This window comes from Coregonus clupeaformis, chromosome 10 (genome assembly GCF_020615455.1).
Source record: "Coregonus clupeaformis isolate EN_2021a chromosome 10, ASM2061545v1, whole genome shotgun sequence".
In the NCBI taxonomy this organism is placed as follows: Eukaryota; Metazoa; Chordata; class Actinopteri; order Salmoniformes; family Salmonidae; genus Coregonus; species Coregonus clupeaformis.
Window position 1 is genome coordinate 18,145,101 of NC_059201.1, and position 26,479 is coordinate 18,171,579.

At 43.2% G+C, this 26,479-nt stretch overlaps 1 protein-coding gene across 1 annotated transcript; it reads right to left on the reverse strand.

Annotated features, from left to right (window-relative positions):
• Positions 1-1,854: 1,854 nt before the first annotated feature.
• Positions 1,855-26,479, reverse strand: LOC121575257 (activin receptor type-1B). The gene is made up of 9 exons (XM_041888225.2): positions 26,221-26,479; positions 5,268-5,513; positions 4,756-5,022; positions 4,269-4,499; positions 3,978-4,145; positions 3,419-3,575; positions 3,178-3,302; positions 2,836-2,966; positions 1,855-2,476 (listed from the first exon to the last, which is right to left on the reverse strand). The coding sequence occupies exons 1-9, from the start codon at positions 26,309-26,311 to the stop codon at positions 2,351-2,353; spliced, it is 1,542 nt and encodes a 513-aa protein (XP_041744159.1). The 5' UTR covers positions 26,312-26,479; the 3' UTR covers positions 1,855-2,350.

The window sequence follows — 26,479 nt, forward strand, 5'->3', positions numbered from 1 at the left end:
GAGCATGACATGATCATAAACTAACAAATAAAATAAATACAGGTCATACATACAGTATTTCCTGTGGAACAGCAGTGATAAGTATCAGTAGTATTTATTTTTTCACAAGGTTAAACCCCAATCTTTTTGTGCTACAGCCACACTGAATAAGCACCCTTAACAGAGGGTCTGGTGAATCCTCACCAAATATGAGGAACTGTAATTAAAACACTTAATGAACATATTAACACCCTCTGCTTTCACTGGTGTAATCTGCAGTAAAACAGTGAGGGGTTTTGAGAACTTGAACGGTTTGGTTGTGCTGCTGTGGAGTTAGTAATGCACACATTGGCCCTGCAGAGCCTTTTCTAGGAACTCACAGCAAACTGGCAGGATTAAGAACACAAGGAAGGATGCTTTACAGCCGCAGTACCTTTTGAGTTAGTGGTCAACAAAATAAAATAAAGCGACAATTTTAACAGTACATATTGTTTTCCTGAAAACATTCATTGTGATAAGATTTGACATGAGATGAATCATCATACATTATACAAACTATTTACAATTTGCATATCAAGGACATAAAATAGATGGAGTAGAATTGAAGAATATGGAGAGGAATATTGACTCAAAATTAAATACTGTTCTATAGTAATGTGAGACATCAAATAGGAGGGACTCAGTATGCACTTTCAATGACAGTGTACAGTAGTGTTGCTTTGGAGATATTACATTGGTTTATCAGTGGATGATTGACAGCACCAATAAGCCCCACCCATTGTCTCCCATCCAAGAACAGTTAACAGCGTTAAACTGTTGTCAAATGTTCTAAAACATTATTCAAATATCAATGGAAACTCAAATCAAAAAGGGTAATATATACACAGTCTCACCTTAAACGGTTATTGTGGTTATGCTTGGCCAGGGAGAATATAACCTGAGGGGAAACATACATGGAAGTATTGTGAGGAAAGAAAATCGAATTCATAACAGCAACCCACCATTAGAGAGTGTGTGTGCGCGCGAAATGGCTATACAGTCCATCGTCATTAAATACCATAGAGCCAGGTGTTTGTATGGACCATTCCTGCCTCTAAGTAGGCAATAGGAGTTACAAAACACAACAGTGGTTGTTGTAATGGGAAACATAGTTGCTGTAAACCTATGTACCAGTAAGCTGATCTCTGTGACTCACAGACCACTGCTACCATAAATCATACATAACATGTCCCCATTAATGAGGAAGACTTGGTCTTCATGGATTTTAAAATTAATTTCTCAGTGTGTATGGACAACGGAGAGATCAGTATACAGTTTTCAAAGACGGACCTTATCTTCCCCCTATATACACTCCCTGACAAAGAAATCATAATTGAAAACAGTCAGACATCTGCCAACAGCGATTCAACATGGCATTGATACAGTATAAAGACAAACAAATAACAATAATAATAATAATAATAATAATGTATAGGGTAAAACCATTAGTGTCTTTTCACAGTCTTTGGGGAAAGGTACTTGTGAATCGAATAAAAAATATTGTATAAAATTAAATTACACACATCCTCTTCCTAACTACAGTTGTATACAGTATACACTGCGTGTACAAAACATTGTCTTTCCATGACATAGACTGACCAGGTGAATCCAGGTGAAAGGTATGATCCCTTATTGATGTCACCTGTTAAATTCACTTCAATTAGTGTAGATGAAGGGGAGGAGACAGGTTAAAGAAGGAGTTTTAAGCCATGAGACATGTATGTGTGCCATTCAAAGGGTGAATGGGCAAGATAAAAGATTGAAGTGCCTTTGAACGGGGTATGGTAGTAGGTGCCAGCCGCACCGGTTTGTGTGTGTCAAGATTAATTGAGGCTGTTCTGAGGGCAAGGGGGGGAGGTTCCACCCCAATATTAGGAAGGTGTTCTTAATGTTTTGTACACTCAGTGTAAATCCTGCCATTGAGATTAACATGGGCATTATCGGTAGTAGAAGTAGTATCAGTAATTGCAGTCGGCAGCCATTTTAGTAGGAATATAACGGAGAAGGGAGGCTGCAGGGACAGGTTTGTGGGTCAGAATGGTGGGATATGTTGGGGCAAGGGAATGACAGGGGTTGTCAGTAGTTTTGGCTGAATAGGCGAGGTAGGGCTTGTCACAACTCAGGCGGTGGTGGCTTTAAAAAAAACTGGCAGGAGAGTTTTCATGTAATGTTTTTCTTTTAACATTTTGCTTTCGTCATTGCATTCTTATTTTCTTTCTCTAGCTTGTGCGTTCTTTGAAAAGACCCTGTCCCCCTATCTTTCTCTCTCAGTATTCTTTAGCGCAGGACAGGGTCCCCAGTGCTCTCCTCTGGTCTTTCAGATAGGGCCCTCTCAGACTTTGATATCCTCCTGGACGCTCAACTGGGACAGGGTCTTCTTGATGCGCAGGGCAGTAAGGCGGGCGGCTCCGTTGGCATACCAACACTCCCTCATGATCTTCCCCATCACACGCAGGGTCTTGGGGGACGGGGAGGGAGAGACAAAAGAGGAAGATAACTACTTTATCTATCTAAAGCTCTGGTCAGGAAAACTGGACCAATGGTTGAGCGAACATGAGGAAAATTAGGTTAGAGGAAGTCATACATGCAAATATGGTGCAGATATGCACAGGGATAAACAAGCTTATCAAAACCACCAATGCATCCCAAGAGAACAAGCCCGCCAAATGAACATACTTCATTTAAAATACACAAGCATATAATTTAATACTTATAAAAAACCAGTGGCACTTTCATATTAGTGAGTGACTGCTGTGTTATCATAATAGGATTGTTTGATTGACCTTAAAATGAGCATGCATATCTACATGTCCCTACCTCGTAGCTCTGCCACCAGTTGGGCACGTTGGGCCGTAGCTTCTGGTCACACACCAGCTTCCTCATCTCCTCTATGGAGGGGTCAGAGGGCACCAGGTCAAAGTACGGTAGCTGGTACTCCTCGTGGATACCTAGGGTCAAAGGTCAGGTAAGGTCCAATATCTTTCTAATCAATGGTGAATTAAACTTTTAAGTACAGTGAGATAGAGATGCTTCCCAAATGACACCCTTCTCCTTATATAGTGCATTACTATAGGGCCCTGGTCAAAAGTAGTTCACTATATAGGGAATAGGGTGCCATTTGGGACCAGACAGAATGTGCTGAGGGGGAGCCTGTCTGACCTCCAGCGTTGCAGCGGCGTGCAATCTCCCAGTAAACCAGCCCCAGAGCGTAGATGTCTGCACACTTAAACGAATCAAAGTGCCTCATGTTGATACTCTCATCCAGAACCTCAGGGGCCATGTACCTGAAAGAGAGAAATGTGTTTTTATAAAGCTGGGATGGCATGAGGGTTGTAAGGTCTGTGGGTGAAGTTGAGAAATCAAGTACTTCTTAAGGTTGAGGATATGTGTGTGTTTGTACCTCTTTGTGCCCACTCTCTGGTTGGGGGCGATGTCTATGGTGTCGGTGGTGGACTCGTGGCGCACGGCCAGCCCCAAGTCAGCGATGGCACAGGTACTGTTTTTCTTCACCAGGATGTTCTTAGACTTGAGGTCCCGGTGGGCAATACCAGGCTTACCTAGAGTAGGGCCAAGAGAGTTAGCCTACCTGACAATTACTGCATTCCTGGCAATCAATGGAACTAATGTAACTGATCATTAACATGTTTGTGTGAAACTTGTGTTTTATGTTGTCCAATTCATTTAAATCAAACATTAATCATGGATATCTGCAGTTTACCATTGTATGCTACAGTCGACAAAAATGTAAATGTTCTTCCTGAATGACCTGTCATGGAAAATCTCTGTTGGTCTGGGTTGCTCTGAGTCAGTGCACTCAGAGATGCTTTAGTTTAGAGGGGCTGCTTTGTAACTCATACTGGGCAGATCCATAACCCAGACTGCCACCAGGCTGAATGGGAGAGCTGGAGTTTCCTAACGCCTAGGAAACATGGCCTACATTTACAGAGGCACACACTCACCCTGTGTGCCCAGGATCTCCATGTGCAGGTGTGCCAGGCCGCTGGCAGCGGACAGTGACAGTTTGATCATTCCCTCAATGGTGATGGAGTAGCGGTTCAGGTAGTCAAACAAAGAGCCGTACTCGTGGTAGTCTGACACCAGCCACAGCTGGGTCCATGTGCCATTATCTATGACAGAAAGAGAGATGGACGATAAGTTCAGAGACCAATTTTTCAGACCTGACCTGAAAAACTGACCTGAAGGGGAATATTTGTTGTGATGTCATAGGACGAGGGCCAGTGTTTTGTTACCTTTGTTGTCGGCGGCGATGAATCCCAGGATGTTTTCGTGACGCAGCATGATGGTCTGGTAGATCTCGGCCTCGCGGAACCAGGAGCGCTCCTCTCTGGACGAGAAGATCTTCACCGCCACGTCTCCTCCTCTCCAGCGGCCCCGCCACACCTCACCGAAACGCCCTTTCCCTATAATCTCCTGCAGCACGATGGTCCTGGCCACTGTCCGCTGGACAAACAGAGGGAGGCCTGCACAGAGACAGAGGACGGAGAGGACAGAGGCATACGGGACACAGAGACAAGGCAAAAAGAAAGAGGAATATATAGTCAGACAATCACATTGTGACACATGCCTTATATCAACCGCAGAATATCAACCACATTTCCCCCTATGGAGTTTGTTTTCTTCTATGGAAGACATCATTAAAGCTACAGTCACTAATTACATTTTTTCCTGTTTTATGACTGCTTGAATAGATCAGAGCCCTAGCTTTGCTGTACTGACCGGAGCCTGATCCAGAGGTGGACATGTCATAGATGAGATCCTGCAGGGTCTTGTCCTTGGCCATGTAGAGGTGGTCACAGGAGGGGTCCTCCACCTCCAGCCTCTGCCTGTGGCTGTAGGCCCTCTGGTGGTACTGGAACAGGAACACACCCATGATTAGCAGCACACACAGCAGGAAGACGGGCCCTGCGATCACTGCCACCAGCTCCACTAGACCCCATTTCCCATCAGGGCCAAAGCCGCCCCCCAGGCCCGGCCGCGACGTCACTGAGAGAGGGAAGAGAAAGAATAAGAGTAAATACATATTTCACATTTAATCAGTAAACGTAACACAACTCACTGAACTGTGTTTGAGACCCTTGTCCTCTATTGTAGCAGACATCCTAGCCCTGTGGGTCGTAACGTGGGGGTGTGTATAAGCAGCCTGGGACATGCGCTTGTGTGTGGTGGTGAACAGCTTATATTCCATGATCAGTGTCGAGCCAGAGCGAGAGAGAGAGAGTGTGGCTCACCAGAGGGCACTTTGAGGTCGAGGCTGTTGCAGTAGTTAGTGTAGCAGCAGTGTGTGTTGAGGAGGCCCTCAGCGCTCAGACAGTAGAAGGGTTGGCCCGGGGGCACCAGCTTGTCCCGGGTGATGCAGATACGGATGTGCTGCTCCTGGCCGTCGATGAAGGACGTGGAGGCCATGCAGGCCCCGTCTGTCTCACACTGGGAGCCAGTTTTTTCACACTGGGCTGTGGTGCAGTTACACCACAAAGCTGTACAGAGAGAGAGAGAGATATATATATTATTATTTCAATATTTTTGAATAACGGTTTGGGTAAAGCTCAAAACACGCTCAAAGCTGTAATTGTATAAGAAGTTGTGTCCGGCACTGCCACATAAAAACCATTTCAAGACAATTTCACTCCTCCACTGTATGAGATGCAAGTTTATATACAGCAGAGGGCGCTCAAAGACAGCAGCAGTACCACACAGGGGCCCTTTGACCATTACATTTCCCTGGCACCAATTTAGTCAACCGTGATCAAACGCACATCCTTTAGTGGGGTGCAGGGCCGAAAAAAAGTCAGTATAAAATAAATAGAGCCCGTACACTCATAAGCTCCACCATGTTCTATTATTCTCATAGAACATGGTGGAGCTTATGAGTGTACGGGCTCTATTTCTTTTATACTGGCACCAGTATACACCTGTAAGCTAAAGCATAGGACTAAAGAAAAACAGATTTACGGTGTGTTTATTAAAATCTTCCTCCAAATGAACACCATTTCCCAGAGAATACCCAAACTCTTTCAGCTTTTCTTTTGGAGAACACATTGCATTTCTAAGGACACTTCGAAATAATAGCCAGTGAGTTTATTAGAAAATAGCCCGACATTTTAAGAGAACTGTATCTTTTGATAAAGCAGGATAGAGAAGGTACCAGAGAGTGATTCAACATATTGAGTATTTTGGGTCACAGGGACTAGGACTAAGTTGACATTGTGTGCATTGTACAAGTCTTTAGTTGTTGAAGAGGAAAGCAACCCTTTAGTTTGATGAACCTTTAATAATCTTTTGAACTATACCTCTCAGAAATGTTATTTATCATGCCCCAAATGGCAGCATTTCACAAAACTAAGCACACGCAGAGAGATGTGTTGTTTGAAACCATTCCAGATGGGGACAAACATGTTTTTATCCCAGACTGTCACTAAATTGACCCTATTTGCTAATGGTGTTTTTAAAATCACAAGAGTACAAGACAGTGCAACAACACCCCTACCCTACAGAGGTGGTTCATCCCAGAAATAGAGTATCAACGGTAATCAAACTGCTCGCCAAAGCAGGCCATTTCAAAAGACACGTTCGGCGGCGGGCAGGGAAACAATTGTAGCCATTCCAGAGATGGATTGAGATCTCTACTTGAAAATAACCCGTTTTTGCTTGGACATTGAGGGCTTCCACCATTTTAAAGTAGTCAACTAGGCGGGGATTCCTAACTTGTCTTTTTCTTTAAATTGGTTTGCCTAGTTTGTAGATGGCTTTAAACTATATCACTGCCATCTGGTGACGCGCACGATTTGGTTCAAGACTCCAGCACTGCTGGTGGCGGTAAATAACAAATATTAGCTTTACATTTTTTCCAAACATCAAAAGAATAAGAAAATGTATTACTTTAAAATGGAGATAGCTTTAATGGCATTTTTTTCTTTAAATTGTTTGAAGGTTCCTCTCAAACATTTCATAATATTCCTCTCCTCCTAATTAGCCTCTTGTCCACAAGTTTCATAGCTAGCTAGCCAGCCAACGCTAAAGCAAGTAGCTAGTTCAAGCTAACGTAGCCTAGTTCTGTTTCTAAACAGGACAGAGCCTTCATTTATTTTAGCTAGCTAAGGAGAAAAGAGAAAGATTTGAGTGATCAGCAGAACTTATCGAAAAGTTAACATTTAGGTAAGTTACACTTTTCTAGCCTACTTTTGTGACTGACTTTCCTTCAATGCCATAAACAGTTAATAACCTGCACCTCACGTAACTCTTTCACCTGAGCTCCTAGCCTGAAACAGGTTTTTGGATAAAAATCACACAATATCAACCCAGTTCAGTAGACATGGGCAGGGAGCGGAAATGGAAGAAAACTAGACTCCCTGCGGACCTGGCATCTTTTCACTCCCTCCTCTCTACATTTTCTTCATCTGTTTCTGCTGCTAAGGCCACTTTCTACCACTCTAAATTCCAAGCATCTGCCTCTAACCCTAGGAAGCTCTTTTGCCACATTCTCGCCTACCTCACCTCGCTGATCAACTCATCCTTGACCGCTGGCTATGTCCCTTCCGTCTTCAAGAGAGCGAGAGTTGCACCCCTTCTCAAAAAACCAACACTTGATCCCTCTGATGTCAACAACTACAGACCAGTATCCCTTCTTTCTTTTCTTTCCAAAACTATTGAGCGTGCCGTCTTTAGCCAACTCTCTTGCTATCTCTCTCAGAATTACCTTCTTGATCCAAACCAGTCAGGTTTCAGGACTGGTCATTCAACTGAGACTGCTCTTCTCTGTGTCACGGAGGCTCTCCGCACTGCTAAAGCTAACTCTCTCTCCTCTGCTCTTGTCCTTCTAGACCTGTCTGCTGCCTTTGATACTGTGAACCATCAGATCCTCCTCTCCACCCTCTCCGAGCTGGGCATCTCCGGCGCGGCTCACTCTTGGATTGCGTCCTACCTGATCGGTCGCTCCTACCAAGTGGCGTGGCGAGAAGCTGTCTCCGCACCACGTGCTCTCACCACTGGTGTCCCCCAGGGCTCAGTTCTAGGCCCTCTCCTGTTCTCTCTATACACCAAGTCACTTGGCTCTGTCATATCCTCACATGGCCTCTCCTATCATTGCTACGCTGACGATACACAACTAATCTTCTCCTTTCCCCCTTCTGATAACCAGGTGGCGAATCGCATCTCTGCATGTCTGGCAGACATATCAGTATGGATGACGGATCACCACCTCAAGCTGAACCTTGGCAAGACGGAGCTGCTCTTCCTCCCGGGGAAGGACTGCCCGTTCCATGATCTCGCCATCACGGTTGACAACTCCGTTGTGTCCTCCTCCCAGAGTGCGAAGAGCCTTGGCGTGACCCTGGACAACACCCTGTCGTTCTCCGCTAACATCAAGGCGGTGACCCGATCCTGCAGGTTCATGCTCTACAACATTCGGAGAGTACGACCCTGCCTTACACAGGAAGCGGCACAGGTCCTAATCCAGGCACTTGTCATCTCCCGTCTGGATTACTGCAACTCGCTGTTGGCCGGGCTCCCTGCCTGTGCCATTAAACCCCCTACAACTCATCCAGAATGCCGCAGCCCGTCTGGTGTTCAACCTTCCCAAGTTCTCTCACGTCACCCCGCTCCTCCGCACACTCCACTGGCTTCCAGTTGAAGCTCGCATCTGTTACAAGTCCATGGTGCTTGCCTATGGAGCTGTGAGGGGAACGGCACCTCCGTACCTTCAGGCTCTGATCAGTCCCTACACCCAAACGAGGGCATTGCGTTCATCCACCTCTGGCCTGCTGGCTCCCCTTCCTCTGCGGAAGCATAGTTCCCGCTCAGCCCAGTCAAAACTGTTCGCTGCTCTGGCACCCCAATGGTGGAACAAGCTCCCTCACGACGCCAGGACAGCGGAGTCACTCACCACCTTCCGGAGACATTTGAAACCCCATCTCTTTAAGGAATACCTGGGATAGGATAAAGTCATCCTTCTAACCCCCCCTAAAAAAAAAAGTAAAGTGGTGCACTGGCTATAGGGTGAATGCACCAATTTGTAAGTCGCTCTGGATAAGAGCGTCTGCTAAATGACGTAAATGTAAATGTAAATGTAGACATCTGTGTGGGGGGCTTGAGAGATTTTCACAGGTCTGTCAGACAGCAAGGTCAGCACAGCATGCAGTGAGGTCTCTTTGGGTGAACCAGATCACAGAAAGGACGCACACACACACACACACTTTGAATGAGAAGCAATTTTACAAGTTATTGCACATGCAGACATCACAAGAAAGTTCAAAGACATCTGGGTAATGTGATACTCTCAACATACAGCCTCTAGAATGGTAGACATACATGAGGGAAGTGCGGTTCAAAGACAAAAGGTCTCTCTGTTTAGTGCAGACAGCTTGCTTTTAAATAGTGGTGCTCTACTGACAGTGTTACTATAGTCAAAAGTGGACTTTGCCCATACAATTTCATAATCCTTAATCAACATCACACTGGCCCTTTGTGTGGCGATTACAGGGAATTTGACCAACCCAGACTGAGCTGAGATCAGTGGGGGTAGGGGAGTGAACCAAGAATGTAGTTGTTGGGTTAAGCCATCCTCCAGGTCAGCTTCCTGAGTACAGGGAGCGGGGATAAGACGAAAGGGGGAACCCCTAAAGTTTTTAGGAGTTTGTTGTCTGTACTGGAGGTTTGGGATTAGCCGCAGGCAGCCTAGTCCTGAAAACTAGATGGCAAGGGGGAGGAAAAAATTAAATAAAAGTAAAGGCAGAGAAGGGGCGTTCAATGTGTTTTAAACCCCGGCGGCGATGGCTTTTTTTTTGGGGGGGTAGAGAACGTTGGTGGGTTTTGGGGCGAAGGGGAGGGGGTTGTAGTAGTGGTTTGTACAGAGGAGGGGGTTGACTTGTGTGAGCAGCTGTGACTGTCATTAACCCAGTCTAGACAGTGACACGATGTGAAATGCCGATATTTGTTTTCTTCCATCGTAGTCTATAAAATGACCTCAATGTAAACACCAGACCCTCTGTTGCATTTGTATTTCCCAAACATTCCCAGGAAGGAAGGAAGCATGAGCTTTTTGGTTTCACAATGTAAAACACAGAATTCTTCCAGAAGGTTAGTCCTTTTGCAAATATATTGATAAACAGGCTTAAATGTTGCTAGAAGCCTAATTAAAAGTGTAACCAGAACCCTGTAAATATAAGGCTTCAAAAACAGAGAGAGCTAAAGTAAAGTAGCTAAAAAGTGAAAGGGGATTATTACTTGCAGACATCCTGTAAACTGGGGTTGAGGTTGGAGGTGTTACTCTAGACGAGGAGGGCGGAAAGAGCGCCGCGCGAGGCAGGCAGCACCCAGACAGGGAATAACCCATTAAGACACTCAGACGCCACCAGGCAGAAAAACACACCACTCTACTCACCCCATCCCCTACCTCCGACTATCCCACTCCGTTCGATACAAAGGAAGTGTGTGTGCGTGTGCATGCTTGTGCACGGTGCATATGCTGCTGTTATTGTATCTGTGCTCTCAGTCTTCTGATTCTATAGCAATAGCTAGTTGGCTTTCTAGACACAGGTTCAGTGATCTTAGGCAGGCAGTGTGTTTCTCACATGGTACTTAGTCCGTGAGAATGTTTGGAGGCATATTTACGTTCACATGTTGGATTGACCATTGAGGCAAGACTACAATCCTGAGAAACTCTAGTATTAGAAAACATGCTAATCAGATCGGTGAGAACATGTAGGCTATGCTGGAACAAAATATGTTTCCATGTCAACATGCTGTACTTTGATCAATAAAGGCCATAGCGAGATCTGTTCAAAGAGTTCCCATTTTCAAACAGACAGTAAAACCTGATAGTTAATAGGTAGGAGGCCCAAACTTGTATCTGATTATAATAATAATAATTTGGTGAGTGTTTATATTTGTCCTATTTCAAGGGCACATCGGTGGACTTTTCATATTGTTGGCTCGGGGATTCGAACTTGTAACGTTATTGGCCCAATGCTCTAGGCTACCTGACACCCCGATTAGATTTGCCCCACTGGTTATAGTACCTATGGAAGACTGGCCTCAGATACTCCAAGGACTCCCTAACACAGGTGTCCTTGGAGTTCAGACAGGATGCATCATCTCAATTTGAGAGGGGAAAACATTGAAAATCAATGAGCGGCTACGGAAAAGTTGATAATGCAGTTGATAGAAAATGAGATAAGAAGGAAAAACAGACCTCTTTAAATGACTGAATGACTCATGTGGTAAAAGACATTGCTGCAAGCATTTTACAAATGCATGTCTCTCAATGTAATTACATGGCCGTTTCCCAGATCCCATGAACTACGCTTTCTTATCTTACTACCTAGTCCAGCTCCCTTGTTGTCCAGCTCCTCCCTTCTCATCCTCTGTCTAAATCCCTCTCCCTTTCCAAGTATCACAAACCTAGGGAACGTGAGTTGGTCACACTCACTGTAACCGCTCTTCTTCAAACAACATCTCAAATCATACTGTTTCACAAACACACACAATTACCTGTTTGCCTTTAAGCTTCCTTACTCTGATGCTGTTTATCAACAGGCACGTACATGCCAAATTAAAGGTCAGGGATTTTTTATATTTTCTTTTTTCAAAAGGGAATGAACCCTCTCACCTCCCAACCTTGGCACAAGGAACAGCTGTGGTTTAAAGCTTCCCCTGGGCTTGAGTGGTGGAGGGAAGTTATTTGGGGGTTATTTGGTGTGGTTTAGATATTAACACACACATCTGCCCGTTTTTATCTGAGGGGGTCTTTCAGTTTCAGCTACTATGCTGTGGGAGTACAGGGACAATTCTAATTTACGTCAGAGGGGGAAAACCCTTTCTTAATGACATATCTGTGGCCTTGACTCATACAGACCACACACACACTGTAAAAGGGCATCACTAGATGATGCATTAGGGGTGAGCATATATCTATATAAACACACTACCAGTCAAAAGTTGACACACCTACTCATAAGGGTTTTTCTTTAATACAAAATATATTTTGATTTGTTTAACACTTTTTTGGTTACTACATGATTCCATATGTGTTATTTCATAGTTTTGATGTCTTCACTATTATTCTACAATGTAGAAAATAGTAAAAATAAAGAAAAACTCTTGAATGAGTAGGTGTGTCCAAACTTTTGACTGGTACTGTATATTTTTAACTTATACATGAGAGCATTTCAAAATCGACCCCAATTTGTACATTTCAAAAAGCAAAAATATGAGTTAGCCTAAATATGACTTCAAATAGACCCATAAGAAAGGCAAATCTATGTAAATCCTTTTACCATGGGGGTGATTACGATACTGAACAGTGCCATGGTACCTTTTGGACATTTGATATCCAGTCACACCTCTGACCTTTTTTGCACACACACATGCCATGATCCAGCACACATGCACACATGAACTCAAGAAGATTGTTATTGTATGTTGTTATTGAATTTATATAATTTTTGATGAAAGTTTCACATAACATGTATATTTGCCATTAAGATTAAGAAAGCACTTTAAAAAGGAAATATGGCTCCTATAAATCTAGATGCAAGTCTTTTAGATCAAATGGAGGACCATGATGATATTTCAAATACACCCCCAAAACTGCATCTGTGTCAAGATACCGGATCTGAGCACAGATCTGACTACACACAGACGCCACAACACACGTCAAGTGGCCCTGTGCGGAATGTGTGGCAAGGTTATTCACTTGCACTATAATAAAACATATACAGTGGGGAAAAAAATTATTTAGTCAGCCACCAATTGTGCAAGTTCTCCCACTTAAAAAGATGAGAGAGGCCTGTAATTTTCATCATAGGTACACGTCAACTATGACAGACAAAATGAGAAAAAAAATCCAGAAAATCACATTGTAGGATTTTTAATGAATTTATTTGCAAATGATGGTGGAAAATAAGTATTTGGTCACCTACAAACAAGCAAGATTTCTGGCTCTCACAGACCTGTAACTTCTTCTTTAAGAGGCTCCTCTGTCCTAAACTCATTACCTGTATTAATGACACCTGTTTGAACTTGTTATCAGTATAAAAGACACCAGTCCACAACCTCAAACAGTCACACTCCAAACTCCACTATGGCCAAGACCAAAGAGCTGTCAAAGGACACCAGAAACAAAATTGTAGACCTGCACCAGGCTGGGAAGACTGAATCTGCAATAGGTAAGCAGCTTGGTTTGAAGAAATCAACTGTGGGAGCAATTATTAGGAAATGGAAGACATACAAGACCACTGATAATCTCCCTCGATCTGGGGCTCCACGCAAGATCTCACCCCGTGGGGTCAAAATGATCACAAGAACGGTGAGCAAAAATCCCAGAACCACACGGGGGGACCTAGTGAATGACCTGCAGAGAGCTGGGACCAAAGTAACAAAGCCTACCATCAGTAACACACTACGCCGCCAGGCCTCAAATCCTGCAGTGCCAGACGTGTCCCCCTGCTTAAGCCAGTACATGTCCAGGCCCGTCTGAAGTTTGCTAGAGTGCATTTGGATGATCCAGAAGAGGATTGCGAGAATGTCATATGGTCAGATGAAACCAAAATATTACTTTTTGGTAAAAACTCAACTCGTCGTGTTTAAAGGACAAAGAATGCTGAGTTGCATCCAAAGAACACCATACCTACTGTGAAGCATGGGGGTGGAAACATCATGCTTTGGGGCTGTTTTTCTGCAAAGGGACCAGGACGACTGATCCATGTAAAGGAAAGAATGAATAGGGCCATGTATCGTGAGATTTTGAGTGAATACCTCCTTCCATCAGCAAGGGCATTGAAGATGAAACGTGGCTGGGTCTTTCAGCATGACAATGATCCCAAACACAACGCCCGGGCAACGAAGGAGTGACTTCGTAAGAAGCATTTCAAGGTCCTGGAGTGGCCTAGCCAGTCTCCAGATCTCAACCCCATAGAAAATCTTTGGAGGGAGTTGAAAGTCTGTGTTGCCCAGCGACACCCCCAAAACATCATTGCTCTAGCGGAGATCATCATGGAGGAATGGGCCAAAATACCAGCAACAGTGTGTGAAAATCTTGTGAAGACTTACAGAAAACGTTTGACCTGTGTCATTGCCAACAAAGGGTATATAACAAAGTATTGAGAAACTTTTGTTATTGACCAAATACTTATTTTCCACCATAATTTGCAAATAAATTCATTAAAAATCCTACAATGTGATTTTCTGGATTTTTTTTCCTCATTTTGTCTGTCATAGTTGACGTGTACCTATGATGAAAATTACAGGCCTCTCTCATCTTTTTAAGTGGGAGAACTTGCACAATTGGTGGCTGACTAAATACTTTTTTTCCCCACTGTACAATAAATAGGCTATTCAACTTACAATTTATACACAGACAGGCTAGGCCTTACTTGGGAGAAAGGAGGTGGTGTAGGAGTAAAGTGAGTGAGAGGAAATGTTTTCAAACAATGTGTTTTTTCTTCCGTTTTTAGAGAATGCTGTGATGCGTCAAGACTGTTGAAGAAATAGTGTGGTAGAGTGAACACTTGAGGGCCATGGTTGTGTTAAAAGTGGGGGTTTGGTGTGTTACTGAAGTCAAGCACAGTACAGGTATTGTTTGGTGACAGGGCTGTATGAAGGGAGTGGGGGAGGGAGAGTGGGGAAAAGAAAGGGTGGAGAGAAGGAGAAAAGAGGCAAACTGTGCACATTGTATTGCTTTGTACATTGTGATGTAGCCTAAGGGCAATTCCACTGTAACTGAATTGCGCTGACACTCAGAATTTAAAACTTTAAATGTATGGCAAACTAAAAAAACACAACTCTATAAATAAGGACTACTTTTAACAATTTACACTGAACATTTTACAAAAACACATTTACTGGAAGAACTATGCAGATGCAAAGTTTGGTAACAGAATCTTGGTAAAATCTCCCTCAGTTTTTTCTGCGACCACATTATCCAAAAAAACTGTTAAATAGGCCTATCTGCTCCGAATTAAGATTCAAAGATGTCTGCAGAAAGAATGGGGTGTCAGCTACAGTTCTTAATTTGAGCCAGTTTGCTATAGCCGGAAAATAATCCTGCAGGAACAGGAAATGTGAATTATTACATGGATTAGAATTAATATCATTTTCTTGTATGGGTTAATACATTTTTCGTTATAAATAAAGTCTGACATTTTAAAGTGGTAATTATAAACTTTAGAAGAAGTCTTCTTAAACCTTGAATACACTACAAGTTTGCATTTCTTGCTGTGCAGGAAAATTCTCAGCAACAAAAGAGTGATCAAATTAGCATCCTACATCTGTATGACATGACACCTTGAGTTTGAAAAATATATATATTTTGGTTATTGAACTACACTAAGTGAAGTGGATTTACACCCGGTAACAGAATTGCAGTAATGGATCATGGGTCTCTGATCTGTAATACACAGAAATTCATAATTATGGATATGAATGCAGGGCTCTGAATGCAGGGCTCTACAGTGTGACCATTTTACTCACATATGCACCTAAATATCTTGCTTTGCGACCTGGAAATTTAATTTAGGAGCACCAGTGCGTCTAGAAAAATGTAAGGTCCTGAACTGTCATTCTGAAAAGTACTTTTTCTCCTATGTCTAACTACCAGGGAGTTTGAAAAGACAGGCTGAATGGGTGGGGAGCTTCAGTACAATACAGTAGAGTTCAGTACAGTGCAGTAAAGTAGAGTATTGTTCAGCACATTATAGTGTACTCAACTCAAATGTGCTCTTCTGTGTACTGTACTGAACACTACTCCACCCTACAGTACAGGACTTTCAAAGTCCGGTGTCGGTTGGTGCTCAGTGGGTGAGGATGCAGGTTACAGTAAATGGAAAGAGAGGGGGCTCATGGGTAGGTAGGTGTCAGCAACAGCCGGAAAAGGTGACATTAATTGGAGAGAGAAATGAACAAAACAGTATGCCAGTGGAGGGGAGGACAGTAGCAAGTGACCCAACTATGGTTTGAGACTACTATGATTTCCCATTGTAGCCAACTCAATTGCAGAAATTCTGTTACAGAGTTTTAAATGACTTAATAATTCATAAACACAATTGATATCAGTAAAAACAATATAACTAATTGATAGGTCTACCTTTACTTGTTACTTCTGTGAACTTTCATTAGGGTCATTCCACCTCAAAAAGCACAAGATTGACACCCACCATTTCAGATTGTTCTGAATTCATTTCAGTAGTTAGAAACAGATAAGATTAGAATTCCTGCAACATTATTTTGTTGAAATATAATTTGATCTATACATTTTTATTTTATTTAACCAGGTAAGCCAGTTGAGAACAAGTTCTCATTTACAACTGCGACCTGGCCAAGATAAAGCAAAGCAGTGCGATAAAAACAACAACAGAGTTACATATGGAATAAACAAAAACGTACAGTCAATAACACAATAGAAAATAGAAAATCTATATACAGTGTGTGCAAATGTAGTAAGTTATGGAGGAAAGGCAATAAATTAAATCTAGAATCGGCTTCCTATTTCGCAACAAAGCCTCCTTCACTCATGCTGCCAAACATGCCCTCGTAAAACTGACTATCCTACCGATCCTTGACTTCGGCGATGTCATTTACAAAATAGCCTCCAACACTCTACTCAGCAAATTGGATGTAGTCTATCACAGTGCCATCCGTTTTGTCTCCAAAGCCCCATACACTACACACCACTGTGACCTGTACGCTCTTGTTGACTGGTCCTCACTACGTATTCGTCGCCAAACCCACTGGCTCCAGGCCATCTATAAATCACTGCTAGGCAAATCCCCGCCTTATCTTCGCTCATTGGTCACCATAGCAACACCCACCCGTAGTATGCGCTCCAGCAGGTATATCTCACTGGTCATCCCCAAAGCCAACACCTCCTTTGGCCGCCATTCCTTCCAGTTCTCTGCTGCCAATGACTGGAACGAACTGCAAAAATCTCTGAAGCTGGAGACTCTTATCTCCCTCACTAACTTTAAGCATCAGTTGGCAGAGCACCTTACCGATCACTGCACCTGTACACAGCCTATCTGTAATTAGCCCACTCAACTACCTCATCCCCATATTGTTATTTATTTTGCTCATTTGCACCCCAGTATCTCTATTTGCACATATATAATTCCAGTGTTAATACTAATTGTAATTATTTTGCACTATGGCCTATTTACTGCCTTACCTCCATAACTTGCTACATTTGCACACACTGTATATATATTTTCTGTGGTATTTTTGACTTTATGTTTTGTTTTACCCCTTATGTAACTCTGTGTTGTTGTTTTTAATTGCACTGCTTTGCTTTATCTTGGCCAGGTCGCAGTTGTAAATGAGAACTTGTTCTCAACTGGCTTACTTGGTTAAATAAAGATGAAATAAAATACAAATAAGGCCATAGTGCAAAATAATTACAATTTAGTATTAACACTGGAGTGATAGATGTGCAAATAGAGATACTGGGGTGCATATGAGCAAAATAAATAACAACTGATGCTTAAAGATAGTGAGGGAGATAAGTGTCTCCAGCTTCAGAGCATTTTGTAGTTCGTTCCAGTCATTTGCAGCAGAGAACTGGAAGGAATGGCGGCCAAAGGAGGTGTTGGCTTTGGGGATGACCAGTGAGATATACCTGCTGGAGCGCATACTACGGGTGGGTGTTGCTATGGGGACCAATGAGCTAAGATAAGGCGGGGATTTGCCTAGAAGTGATTTATAGATGACCTGGAGCCAGTGGGTTTGGCGACAAATATGTAGTGAGGGCCAGCCAACGAGAGCATACAGGTCACAATGGTGGGTAGTATATGGGGCTTTGGTGACAAAACGGATGGCACTGTGATAGACTACATCCAATTTGCTGAGTAGAGTGTTGGAAGCTATTTTGTAAATTACATCGCCGAAGTCAAGGATCGGTAGGATAGTCCGTTTTACGAGGGCATGTTTAGCAGCATGAGTGAAGGAGGCTTTGTTGCGAAACAGGAAGCTAATTCTAGATTTAACTTTGGATTGGAGATGCTTAATGTGAGTCTGGAAGGAGAGTTTACGGTCTAACCAGACACCTAGGTATTTGTAGTTGTCCACATATTCTAAGTCAGACCAGCCGAGAGTAGTGATTCTAGTCGGGCGGACGGGTGCAAGCATCGTTCGATTGAAGAGAATGCATTTAGTTTTACTAGTGTTTAAGAGCAGTTGGAGGCCACGGAAGGAGTGTTGTATGGCATTGAAACTCGTTTGGAGGTTTGTTAACACAGTGTCCAATGAAGGGCCAGATGTATACAAAATGTTGTCGTCTGCGTAGAGGTGGATCTGAGAGTCACCAGCAGCAAGAGCGACATCATTGATATACACAGAGAATAGAGTCAGCCCGAGAATTGAACCCTGTGACACCCCCATAGAGACTGCCAGAGGTCCAGACAACAGGCCCTCCGATTTGACACATTGAACTCTATCTGACAAGTAGTTGGTAAACCAGGTGAGGCAGTCAGTTGAGAAACCAAGGCTATTTAGTCTGCCAATAAGAATGCAGTGATTGACAAGAGTTAAAAGCCTTGGCCAGGTCGATGAAGACGGCTGCAAAGTACTGTCTTTTATCAATCGCGGTTATTATATCGTTTAGGACCTTGAGCATGGCTGAGGTGCACCCATGACCAGCTTGGAAACCAGATTGCATAGCGGAGAAGGTACGGTGGGATTCGAAGTGGTTGGTGATCTGTTTGTTAACTTGGCTTTCAAATACTTTCGAAAGGCAGGGTAAGATGGATGTACAGTGAGGCAAAAAGTATTTGATCCCCTGCTGATTTTGTACGTTTGCCTACTGACAAAGAAATTATCAGTCTATAATTTTAATGGTAGGTTTATTTGAACAGTGAGAGACAGAACAACAAAACAACAAAAATATCCAGAAAAACACATGTCAAAAATTTTATAAATTGATTTGCATTTTAATGAGGGAAATAAGTATTTGACCCCCTCTCAAATCAGAAAGATTTCTGGCTCCCAGGTGTCTTTTATACAGGTAACGAGCTGAGATTAGGAGCACACTCTTAAAGGGAGTGCTCCTAATCTCAGTTTGTTACCTGTATAAAAGACACCTGTCCACAGAAGCAATCAATCAGATTCTAAACTCTCCACCATGGCCAAGACCAAAGAGCTCTCCAAGGATGTCAGGGTCAAGATTGTAGACCTACACAAGGCTGGAATGGGCTACAAGACCATCGCCAAGCAGCTTGGTGAGAAGGTGACAACAGTTGGTGCGATTATTCGCAAATGGAAGAAAGACAAAAGAACTGTCAATCTCCCTCGGCCTGGGGCTCCATGCATGATCTCACCTCGTGGAGTTGCAATGATCATGAGAACGTTGAGGAATCAGCCTAGAACTACACGGGAGGATCTTGTCAATGATCTCCAGGCAGCTGGGACCATATTTCACCAAGAAAACAATTGGTAACACACTACGCTGTGAAGGACTGAAATCCTGCAGCGCCCGCAAGGTCCCCCTGCTCAAGAAAGCACATGTACAGGCCCATCTGAAGTTTGCCAATGAACATCTGAATGATTCAGAGGAGAACTGGGTGTAAGTGTTGTGGTCAGATGAGACCAAAATCGAGCTCTTTGGCATCAACTCAACTCGCCGTGTTTGGAGGAGGAGGAATGCTGCCTATGACCCCAAGAACACCATTCCCACCGTCAAACATGGGAGGTGGAAACGTTATGTTTTGGGGGTGTTTTTCTGCTAAGGGGACAGGACAACTTCACCGCATCAAAGGGATGATGGACGGCGCCATGTACCGTCAAATCTTGGGTGAGAACCTCCTTCCCTCAGCCAGGGCATTGAAAATGGGTCGTGGATGGGTATTCCAGCATGACAATGACCCAAAACACACGGCCAAGGCAACAAAGGAGTGGCTCAAGAAGAAGCACATTAAGGTCCTGGAGTGGCCTAGCCAGTCTCCAGACCTTAATCCCATAGAAAATCTGTGGAGGGAGTTGAAGGTTCGAGTTGCCAAACCTCAGGCTCGAAACCTTAATGACTTGGAGAAGATCTGCAAAGAGGAGTGGGACAAAATCCTTCCTGAGATGTGTGCAAACCTGGTGGCCAACTACAAGAAACGCCTGACCTCTGTGATTGCCAACAAGGGTTTTGCCACCAAGTACTAAGTCATGTTTTGCAGAGGGGTCAAATACTCATTTCCCCTCATTAAAATGCAAATCAATTTATAACATTTTTGACATGCGTTCTTCTGGATTTTGTTGTTGTTATTCTGTCTCTCACTGTTCAAATAAACCTACCATTAAAATTATAGACTGATTATGTCTTGGTCAGTGGGCAAACGTACAAAATCAGCAGGGGATCAAATACTTTTTTCCCTCACTGTAGGTCTGTAACAGTTTGGATCTAGAGTGTCACCCCCTTTGAAGAGGGGGATGACCGCGGCAGCCTTCCAATCTCTGGGGATCTCAGACGATACGAATGAGAGGTTGAACAGGCTAGTAATAGGGGTTGCGAGGGGGTGGGGGCATGGGCAAGTTGCAGCGGAGGGTGCAGAGCTGGTGGCCGGGGTAGGGGTAGCCAGGTGGAAAGCATGGCCAGCCGTAGCAAAATGCTTATTGAAATTCTCGATTATTGTAGATTTATCGGTGGTGACAGTGTTTCCTAGCCTCAGTGCAGTGGGTAGCTGGGAGGAGGTGCTTTTATTCTCCATGGACTTTACAGTGTCCCAAATCTTTTTGGAGTTAGTGCTACAGGATGCAAATTTCTGTTTGAAAAAGCTAGCCTTTGCTTTCCTAACTGATTGTGTATATTGGTTCCTGACTTCCCTGAAAAGTTACATATCGCGGGGGCTGTTCGATGCTAATGCAGTACGCCACAGGATGTTTTTGTGCTGGTCAAGGGCAGTCATGTCTGGGGTGAACCAGGGGCTATATCTGTTCTTAGTTCTGAATTTTTTGAATGGGGCATGTTTATTTAAGATGGAGAGGAAAGCACTTTTGAAGAACATCCAGGCATCCTCTACTGACGGAATGAGGTCAATATCCATCCAGGATACCCGGGCCAGGTCAATTAGAAAGGCCTGCTCGCTAAAGTGTTTTAGGGAGCGTTTGACAGTGATGAGGGGTGGTCGTTTGACCGCGGACCCATTACGGACGCAGGCAATGAGGCAGTGATCGCTGAGATCCTGGTTGAATACAGCGGAGGTGTATTTAGAGGGTAAATTAGTCAGGATGATATCTATGAGGGTGCCCGTGTTTACGGATTTAGGGTTGTACCTGGTAGGTTCCTTGATAATTTGTGTGAGATTGAGGGCATCTAGTTTAGATTGTAGGACGGCCAGGGTGTTAAGCATATCCCAGTTTAGGTCACCAAGCAGTACGAACTCTGAGAAAAGATGGGGGACAAGCAATTCACATATGGTGTCCAGGGCACAACTGGGGGCTGAGGGGGGTCAGTAGCAAGCGGCAACAGTGAGTGACTTATTTCTGGAAAGGTGGATTTTTAGAAGTAGAAGCTCAAACTGTTTGGGCACAGACCTGGATAGTATGATAGCCTGCAGGCTATCTCTCCAGTAGATTGCAACTCTGCCCCCTTTGGCAATTCTATCTAGATGGAAAATATTGTAGTTCGGGATGGACATTTCTGAATATTTGGTGGCCTTCCTAAGCCAGGATTCAGACACTGCTAGAACATCAGGGTTGGCAGAGTGTGCTATCGCAGTGAATAACTCAAACTTGGGGAGGAGGCTTCTGATGTTAACATGCAAGAAACCAAGGCTTTTACGGTTACAGAAGTCAACAAATGATAGCGCCTGGGGAGTAGGAGTGATACTGGGGGCTACAGGGCCTGTGTTAACCTCTACATCACCAGAGGAGGAATATAATAAGTATACGACTAAAGGCTTTAAGAACTGGTCTTCTAGTGCTTTGGGTACAGAGAATAAACGGGGCAGATTTCCGGGCGTTGTGGAATAGATTCAGGGCATTATGTACAGACAAGGATATGGAAGGATATGAGTACAGTGGAGGTACACCTAAGCATTGGGTAACGATGAAAAAGGTAGCATCACTGGAGGTACCGATTGAGCCAGTCTCCGCGTGTATGGGGGGTGGGCCAAAGAAGCTATCTGAGGCAGGTTGAGCGGGACTGGGGGCTTTACAGTGAAATAGTACAATAACAACTAACCCAAACAGCAATAGGCTAGGCATATTGACATGGGAGAGAGGCATAACGCAATCACAGGTGTTATTCGAGAGGGCTAAGACAACAACTGGTAATGGCGACGAAAGTTTGGGCTGAGGCTAAACAGGATGGGGTACCGTGTAAAGGAACAGTCCAGCGGGCATCAGATGTGTAGCTGAGTGATCATAAGGTCCAGTGAACAGCAATAGGTAAGTCCGGGAGCAGTTTGTAGGCTGCTACAGCACAGGCAAGCAGGTGGCGCGGCTGTTGATTGTGCGTGCTATCGGGCCGGTGCTAGCAGATGGATCTTCGTGGTCGTCGCAACGGGAAGCCTGTTGAAACCACATCAGACGATTACGTCGGCAGACCACTCGTGATGGATCGGCGGGGCTATAGTACATAACATCTGATTTGGACCCAATGCATTTTTAACAGTAGCTAGGTTTCAATCAAATTGGCGACAGATTTTCATGTGAATATTCTAAACTCTGCTTTTTCCCACCAGAGATGTGTTTCCATCAAATGTACTTGTTGCGGATAAAAGGCTTTGCGTGATGACGTAGTGCGGTACCCTTTGCGGTTAAATTCCCATGTACCAAATAATAAATACAAGTGAAATGGGTTTCCATCGCATTTTCAACTCAACTGATGGTTCTCACAAAACATTTTGTGTTATATTGTGAGTGTGCCCACTCTGGTATAGGCACATACGCTGTAGCCCAGAGTTTCATCTGTAGCCTGATAAACTGCATGCTTTCCCAACAAGTTGTAGCGAGAGGTCCACACAACATGTCATCGCGTGACTCCAAGTTTATTTCGATATGATGGTTATTATATCAATATTTGCACATAAAAGCTTTTCCACAGACATTTCTCGCATAAAAATATCTTACCTTGTCTAGTGTATTTTGTTTTGTCGACATTTGGAAAGTTTACCATCAGGCCTGTCATTAATTTTTTTCTATGACATGTATACTGGCAAAAACAATGTTGGATGGAAACCTGGTTAATGAGTAACACATGAGGATTCCAAATAAATGGTCAAAAGCCACCCACGGATCCCCCACACCAATCCCATCCCAACAACAAATAAGTAGTATGGAGCTGCGGCTTGGAGTATTGTTTCTTCATCCTATGTAATGTATTCCTAGTGAATTTGGTGATGTTTTTTTCCCCCTTGTTCAGAGGAATTAGTAATTGACATTGTTAGGTTTATGTCCAATCCTACATCCTGATATTACCAGGTTCTGACCACTATACGGTGCTGTTCCTGCTAGAAGGTGATTTTTCTTTTAACGATTTTCGGAGTGGTATCACAGAGAACAAACGGGTTGACAGAAATGGTAGCAGAAGGTGAGCATTGAACTTGCACACATATCTAGATGATGCTGTATACCATTTTGCGCAATGACGCAGTCGGTGTGTTCAAAGCATTACGTTTGATAAAATAAACTAGGTAGGCCCTCTAGAAAGCACAATGTCAAGTTTGTATTTTCTGGCTTTTCAAGGCTTCGAACAAACGGGTTGACAGAAATGGTGGCAGAAGGTGAATGTTGAACTTGTGTTGCACACATACCTAGATGATGCTGCATACTATTTTGCGCAATGACTGCAGTCGGTGTGTTCAAAGCACACCGGACTGTGTCATTGCGTTTTGGTACACCAGAAGTACATTTGTTTCCATTGGAACACTGCGTTTGCCTTGCAGCATTGCATTGCAGAGGCAGTTGCAGTGCGTTCTGTGTGGTGCATACATTGGATTTATCGAATGTATGCGTCAAACTGTATGCATTAACGGGTTGACAGAAATGATCAAGACGCTACCAAACCACAGAACAAGATGAAAATATGGTTTTCGGCGATGACTTTATGGGAGAACTAGTGACTTGTAAACAATTAGGCCTATCTATTCCTATAAGTGAGTACTATTTAATGTTAAATAATACATATTGGCTGTTGCCTCCTGTTTTAGTTTGTGATGTAATTACGTTTGTTTTTGATTATCATTATTAGGTGGAGGTCCCTAGCTACAGTATCTTCAACCTAGTCTTGCAGCTCTTTAGCTAGCTACTGTAGCTAGCTTGCTGCTCTGTAAACTAGCTGGACTTGCTAGAAAGTTAGATAAACAAGTCTAGGAAAAAGTAACTAAACGTTTTATTATCCCCTGAAACAATATGTTTCTCCTGTCTTGAATGAAAAGGTAATATTTTGCAATCTCCCCAAATAAATGCAATCTCTGACGGGAGACTAGGCTCTCCTCCATCTTGTCTTGCGTTGTGAAACCCTATGCTTTCTGTCCAGTAGCAGCGGAACGAGATTGCGTGAAGATGACGTATAGCGTACTGAAATACATCACGATGTGTATGGGGCATAACCATCCACAGAGTTAAAATTTTTTCCAGAGAAGGCATAGAGAAAAATATGACTGTCATTGATCACATCAACAATGGGTTTATTCAACTCATAATGGTAAACTAGATCTTCCTAAAGTTACTAAACTTTGTAGACTCAACAGATAAAGCATATAGAAAATGACACGTTTAAATGGGTATATTAGGCTAAGTGACAAAAGTTGAGAAGAGCAATCAAATCCGCCCACAGAAAGAAACAGGCCTAAAAAGTTTAAATAGGCTTAAACTTTCACAATAAGTTGCAAAGAGAAGCTGTGACATTTTAGTCCAGGCTTTTAACACCATTCATTCCGGAAGATTAGATAACAAACTGGAAAATCTCCATTACCCCATTGTTTGGGCATTTTTAATCTCCATACATGCCCTGCCCTGCCCAGAATAAAATAAAAAGGCCCGTATACATGCAATCTGTGTTTACACTGTTTTGATATGACAACGTTGAAGACACAAGCGCCCAACCACAGTAGAGCCAAACCATATCATCCATGTTATTCAAACATTATGAGTGCACGATCAAGGGCTTTATCAAGAGAGACTAGGACTGAGTGTTTATAGACCTTGCAGCCTCTTATCTCTACAAGTACGAAAAGCGCTAAAGACCAGGGAGAGGGAGAACTGAGGCGGAGTTCTGTTTGCTCATTTATGCTTTTCATAAATTAATATTTTATTCAGTAATGATAAACTAATTCAGGCTGATTGGTAGAAAAACACACAATAGCCCGTTTCGCAATGTACAGCAGCTCTTGAAAGCTAAATAGGTCAGCCTCAGACTCCAGCTTGCTAAACCATTATGTTGTAGTCTCAGCAAAAGCGTATAGAGCTGCACTTAAACCACGACACTAGCTATCTTGTGTGCAGAGCTTACAGTTCACACACCAAGAGAAACTGTTAAAAAGCAGATACGAAAAAATAAAAAAAGAATCACAGAAAATGATGACAAAACCATAAACTCACATTTGGGAATAAGAAACTCATACCTTACTTTATAAGGAATCTGAGTGAGCACATTAAAATGTTATGATATAGAATATTGGTCGTTTATGATAAATAAATAAACCAATATTTCCATATTAGCTTTTGAGAATTCAGCTAAATGTATTAATTACACTTTGATTAGATGACTCAATGCAATTTGTTAAACCGCTGCTGTTGGATTCTTGTGATGGGTATCAAAGAATGGTGGAAGGTCCTTGGTAGACAACCTTGGCTGTTCTTCCCAAATCCTAAAAAATTTGCTCAGTCTGACATGTTTACTAAGGCGATCCAAGTATCCATACAATTAGCTGCTAACTGGCCAGAGAGCTAACGTTATGCTATTCTCAAGCAGCTAGTTAGCTTGCTATAAATAATATTTAAACATAACGTCAAACATGAGCGCTATACTCCCATTGCATTGCATTAATATTTGGGTTAGTGGTGTGGTATTGACAGCGGAGCAGACATATTTTATTCTCTATTTCATTACAATTACCCGTAAACAATCAGGTTCAATTAGCTAACTCGACTTGCTTGATACCAAATCCGTGCGCCATGTTGTGCTATTTCTAAGCAATGTAAATTCCAGCCACAAACCGAGCAAGTAAATACACACAGGCAGAATAAAAACAACTAGAAAACCATTACACTTACCATCATAAATTCCGAATAAGCCAACCAGGACGAGAAGCGTTAACAAAATGCGTTTCTTAGCCATGATCGCTATTTTCCCATTGCATTGCATTAATATTTGGGTTAGTAGTGTGGTATTGACAGCGGAGCAGACATACAACACACAGCCCCCGCCAGACAGCAGACAGACAGACGCCTTAAAGGTGGTGAGTGGAGGATTTAAAGGGGAGTACAGTAATGTTCTTCTTCTTGTTCTTCTTCTTCTTCTTGTTCTTCTTCT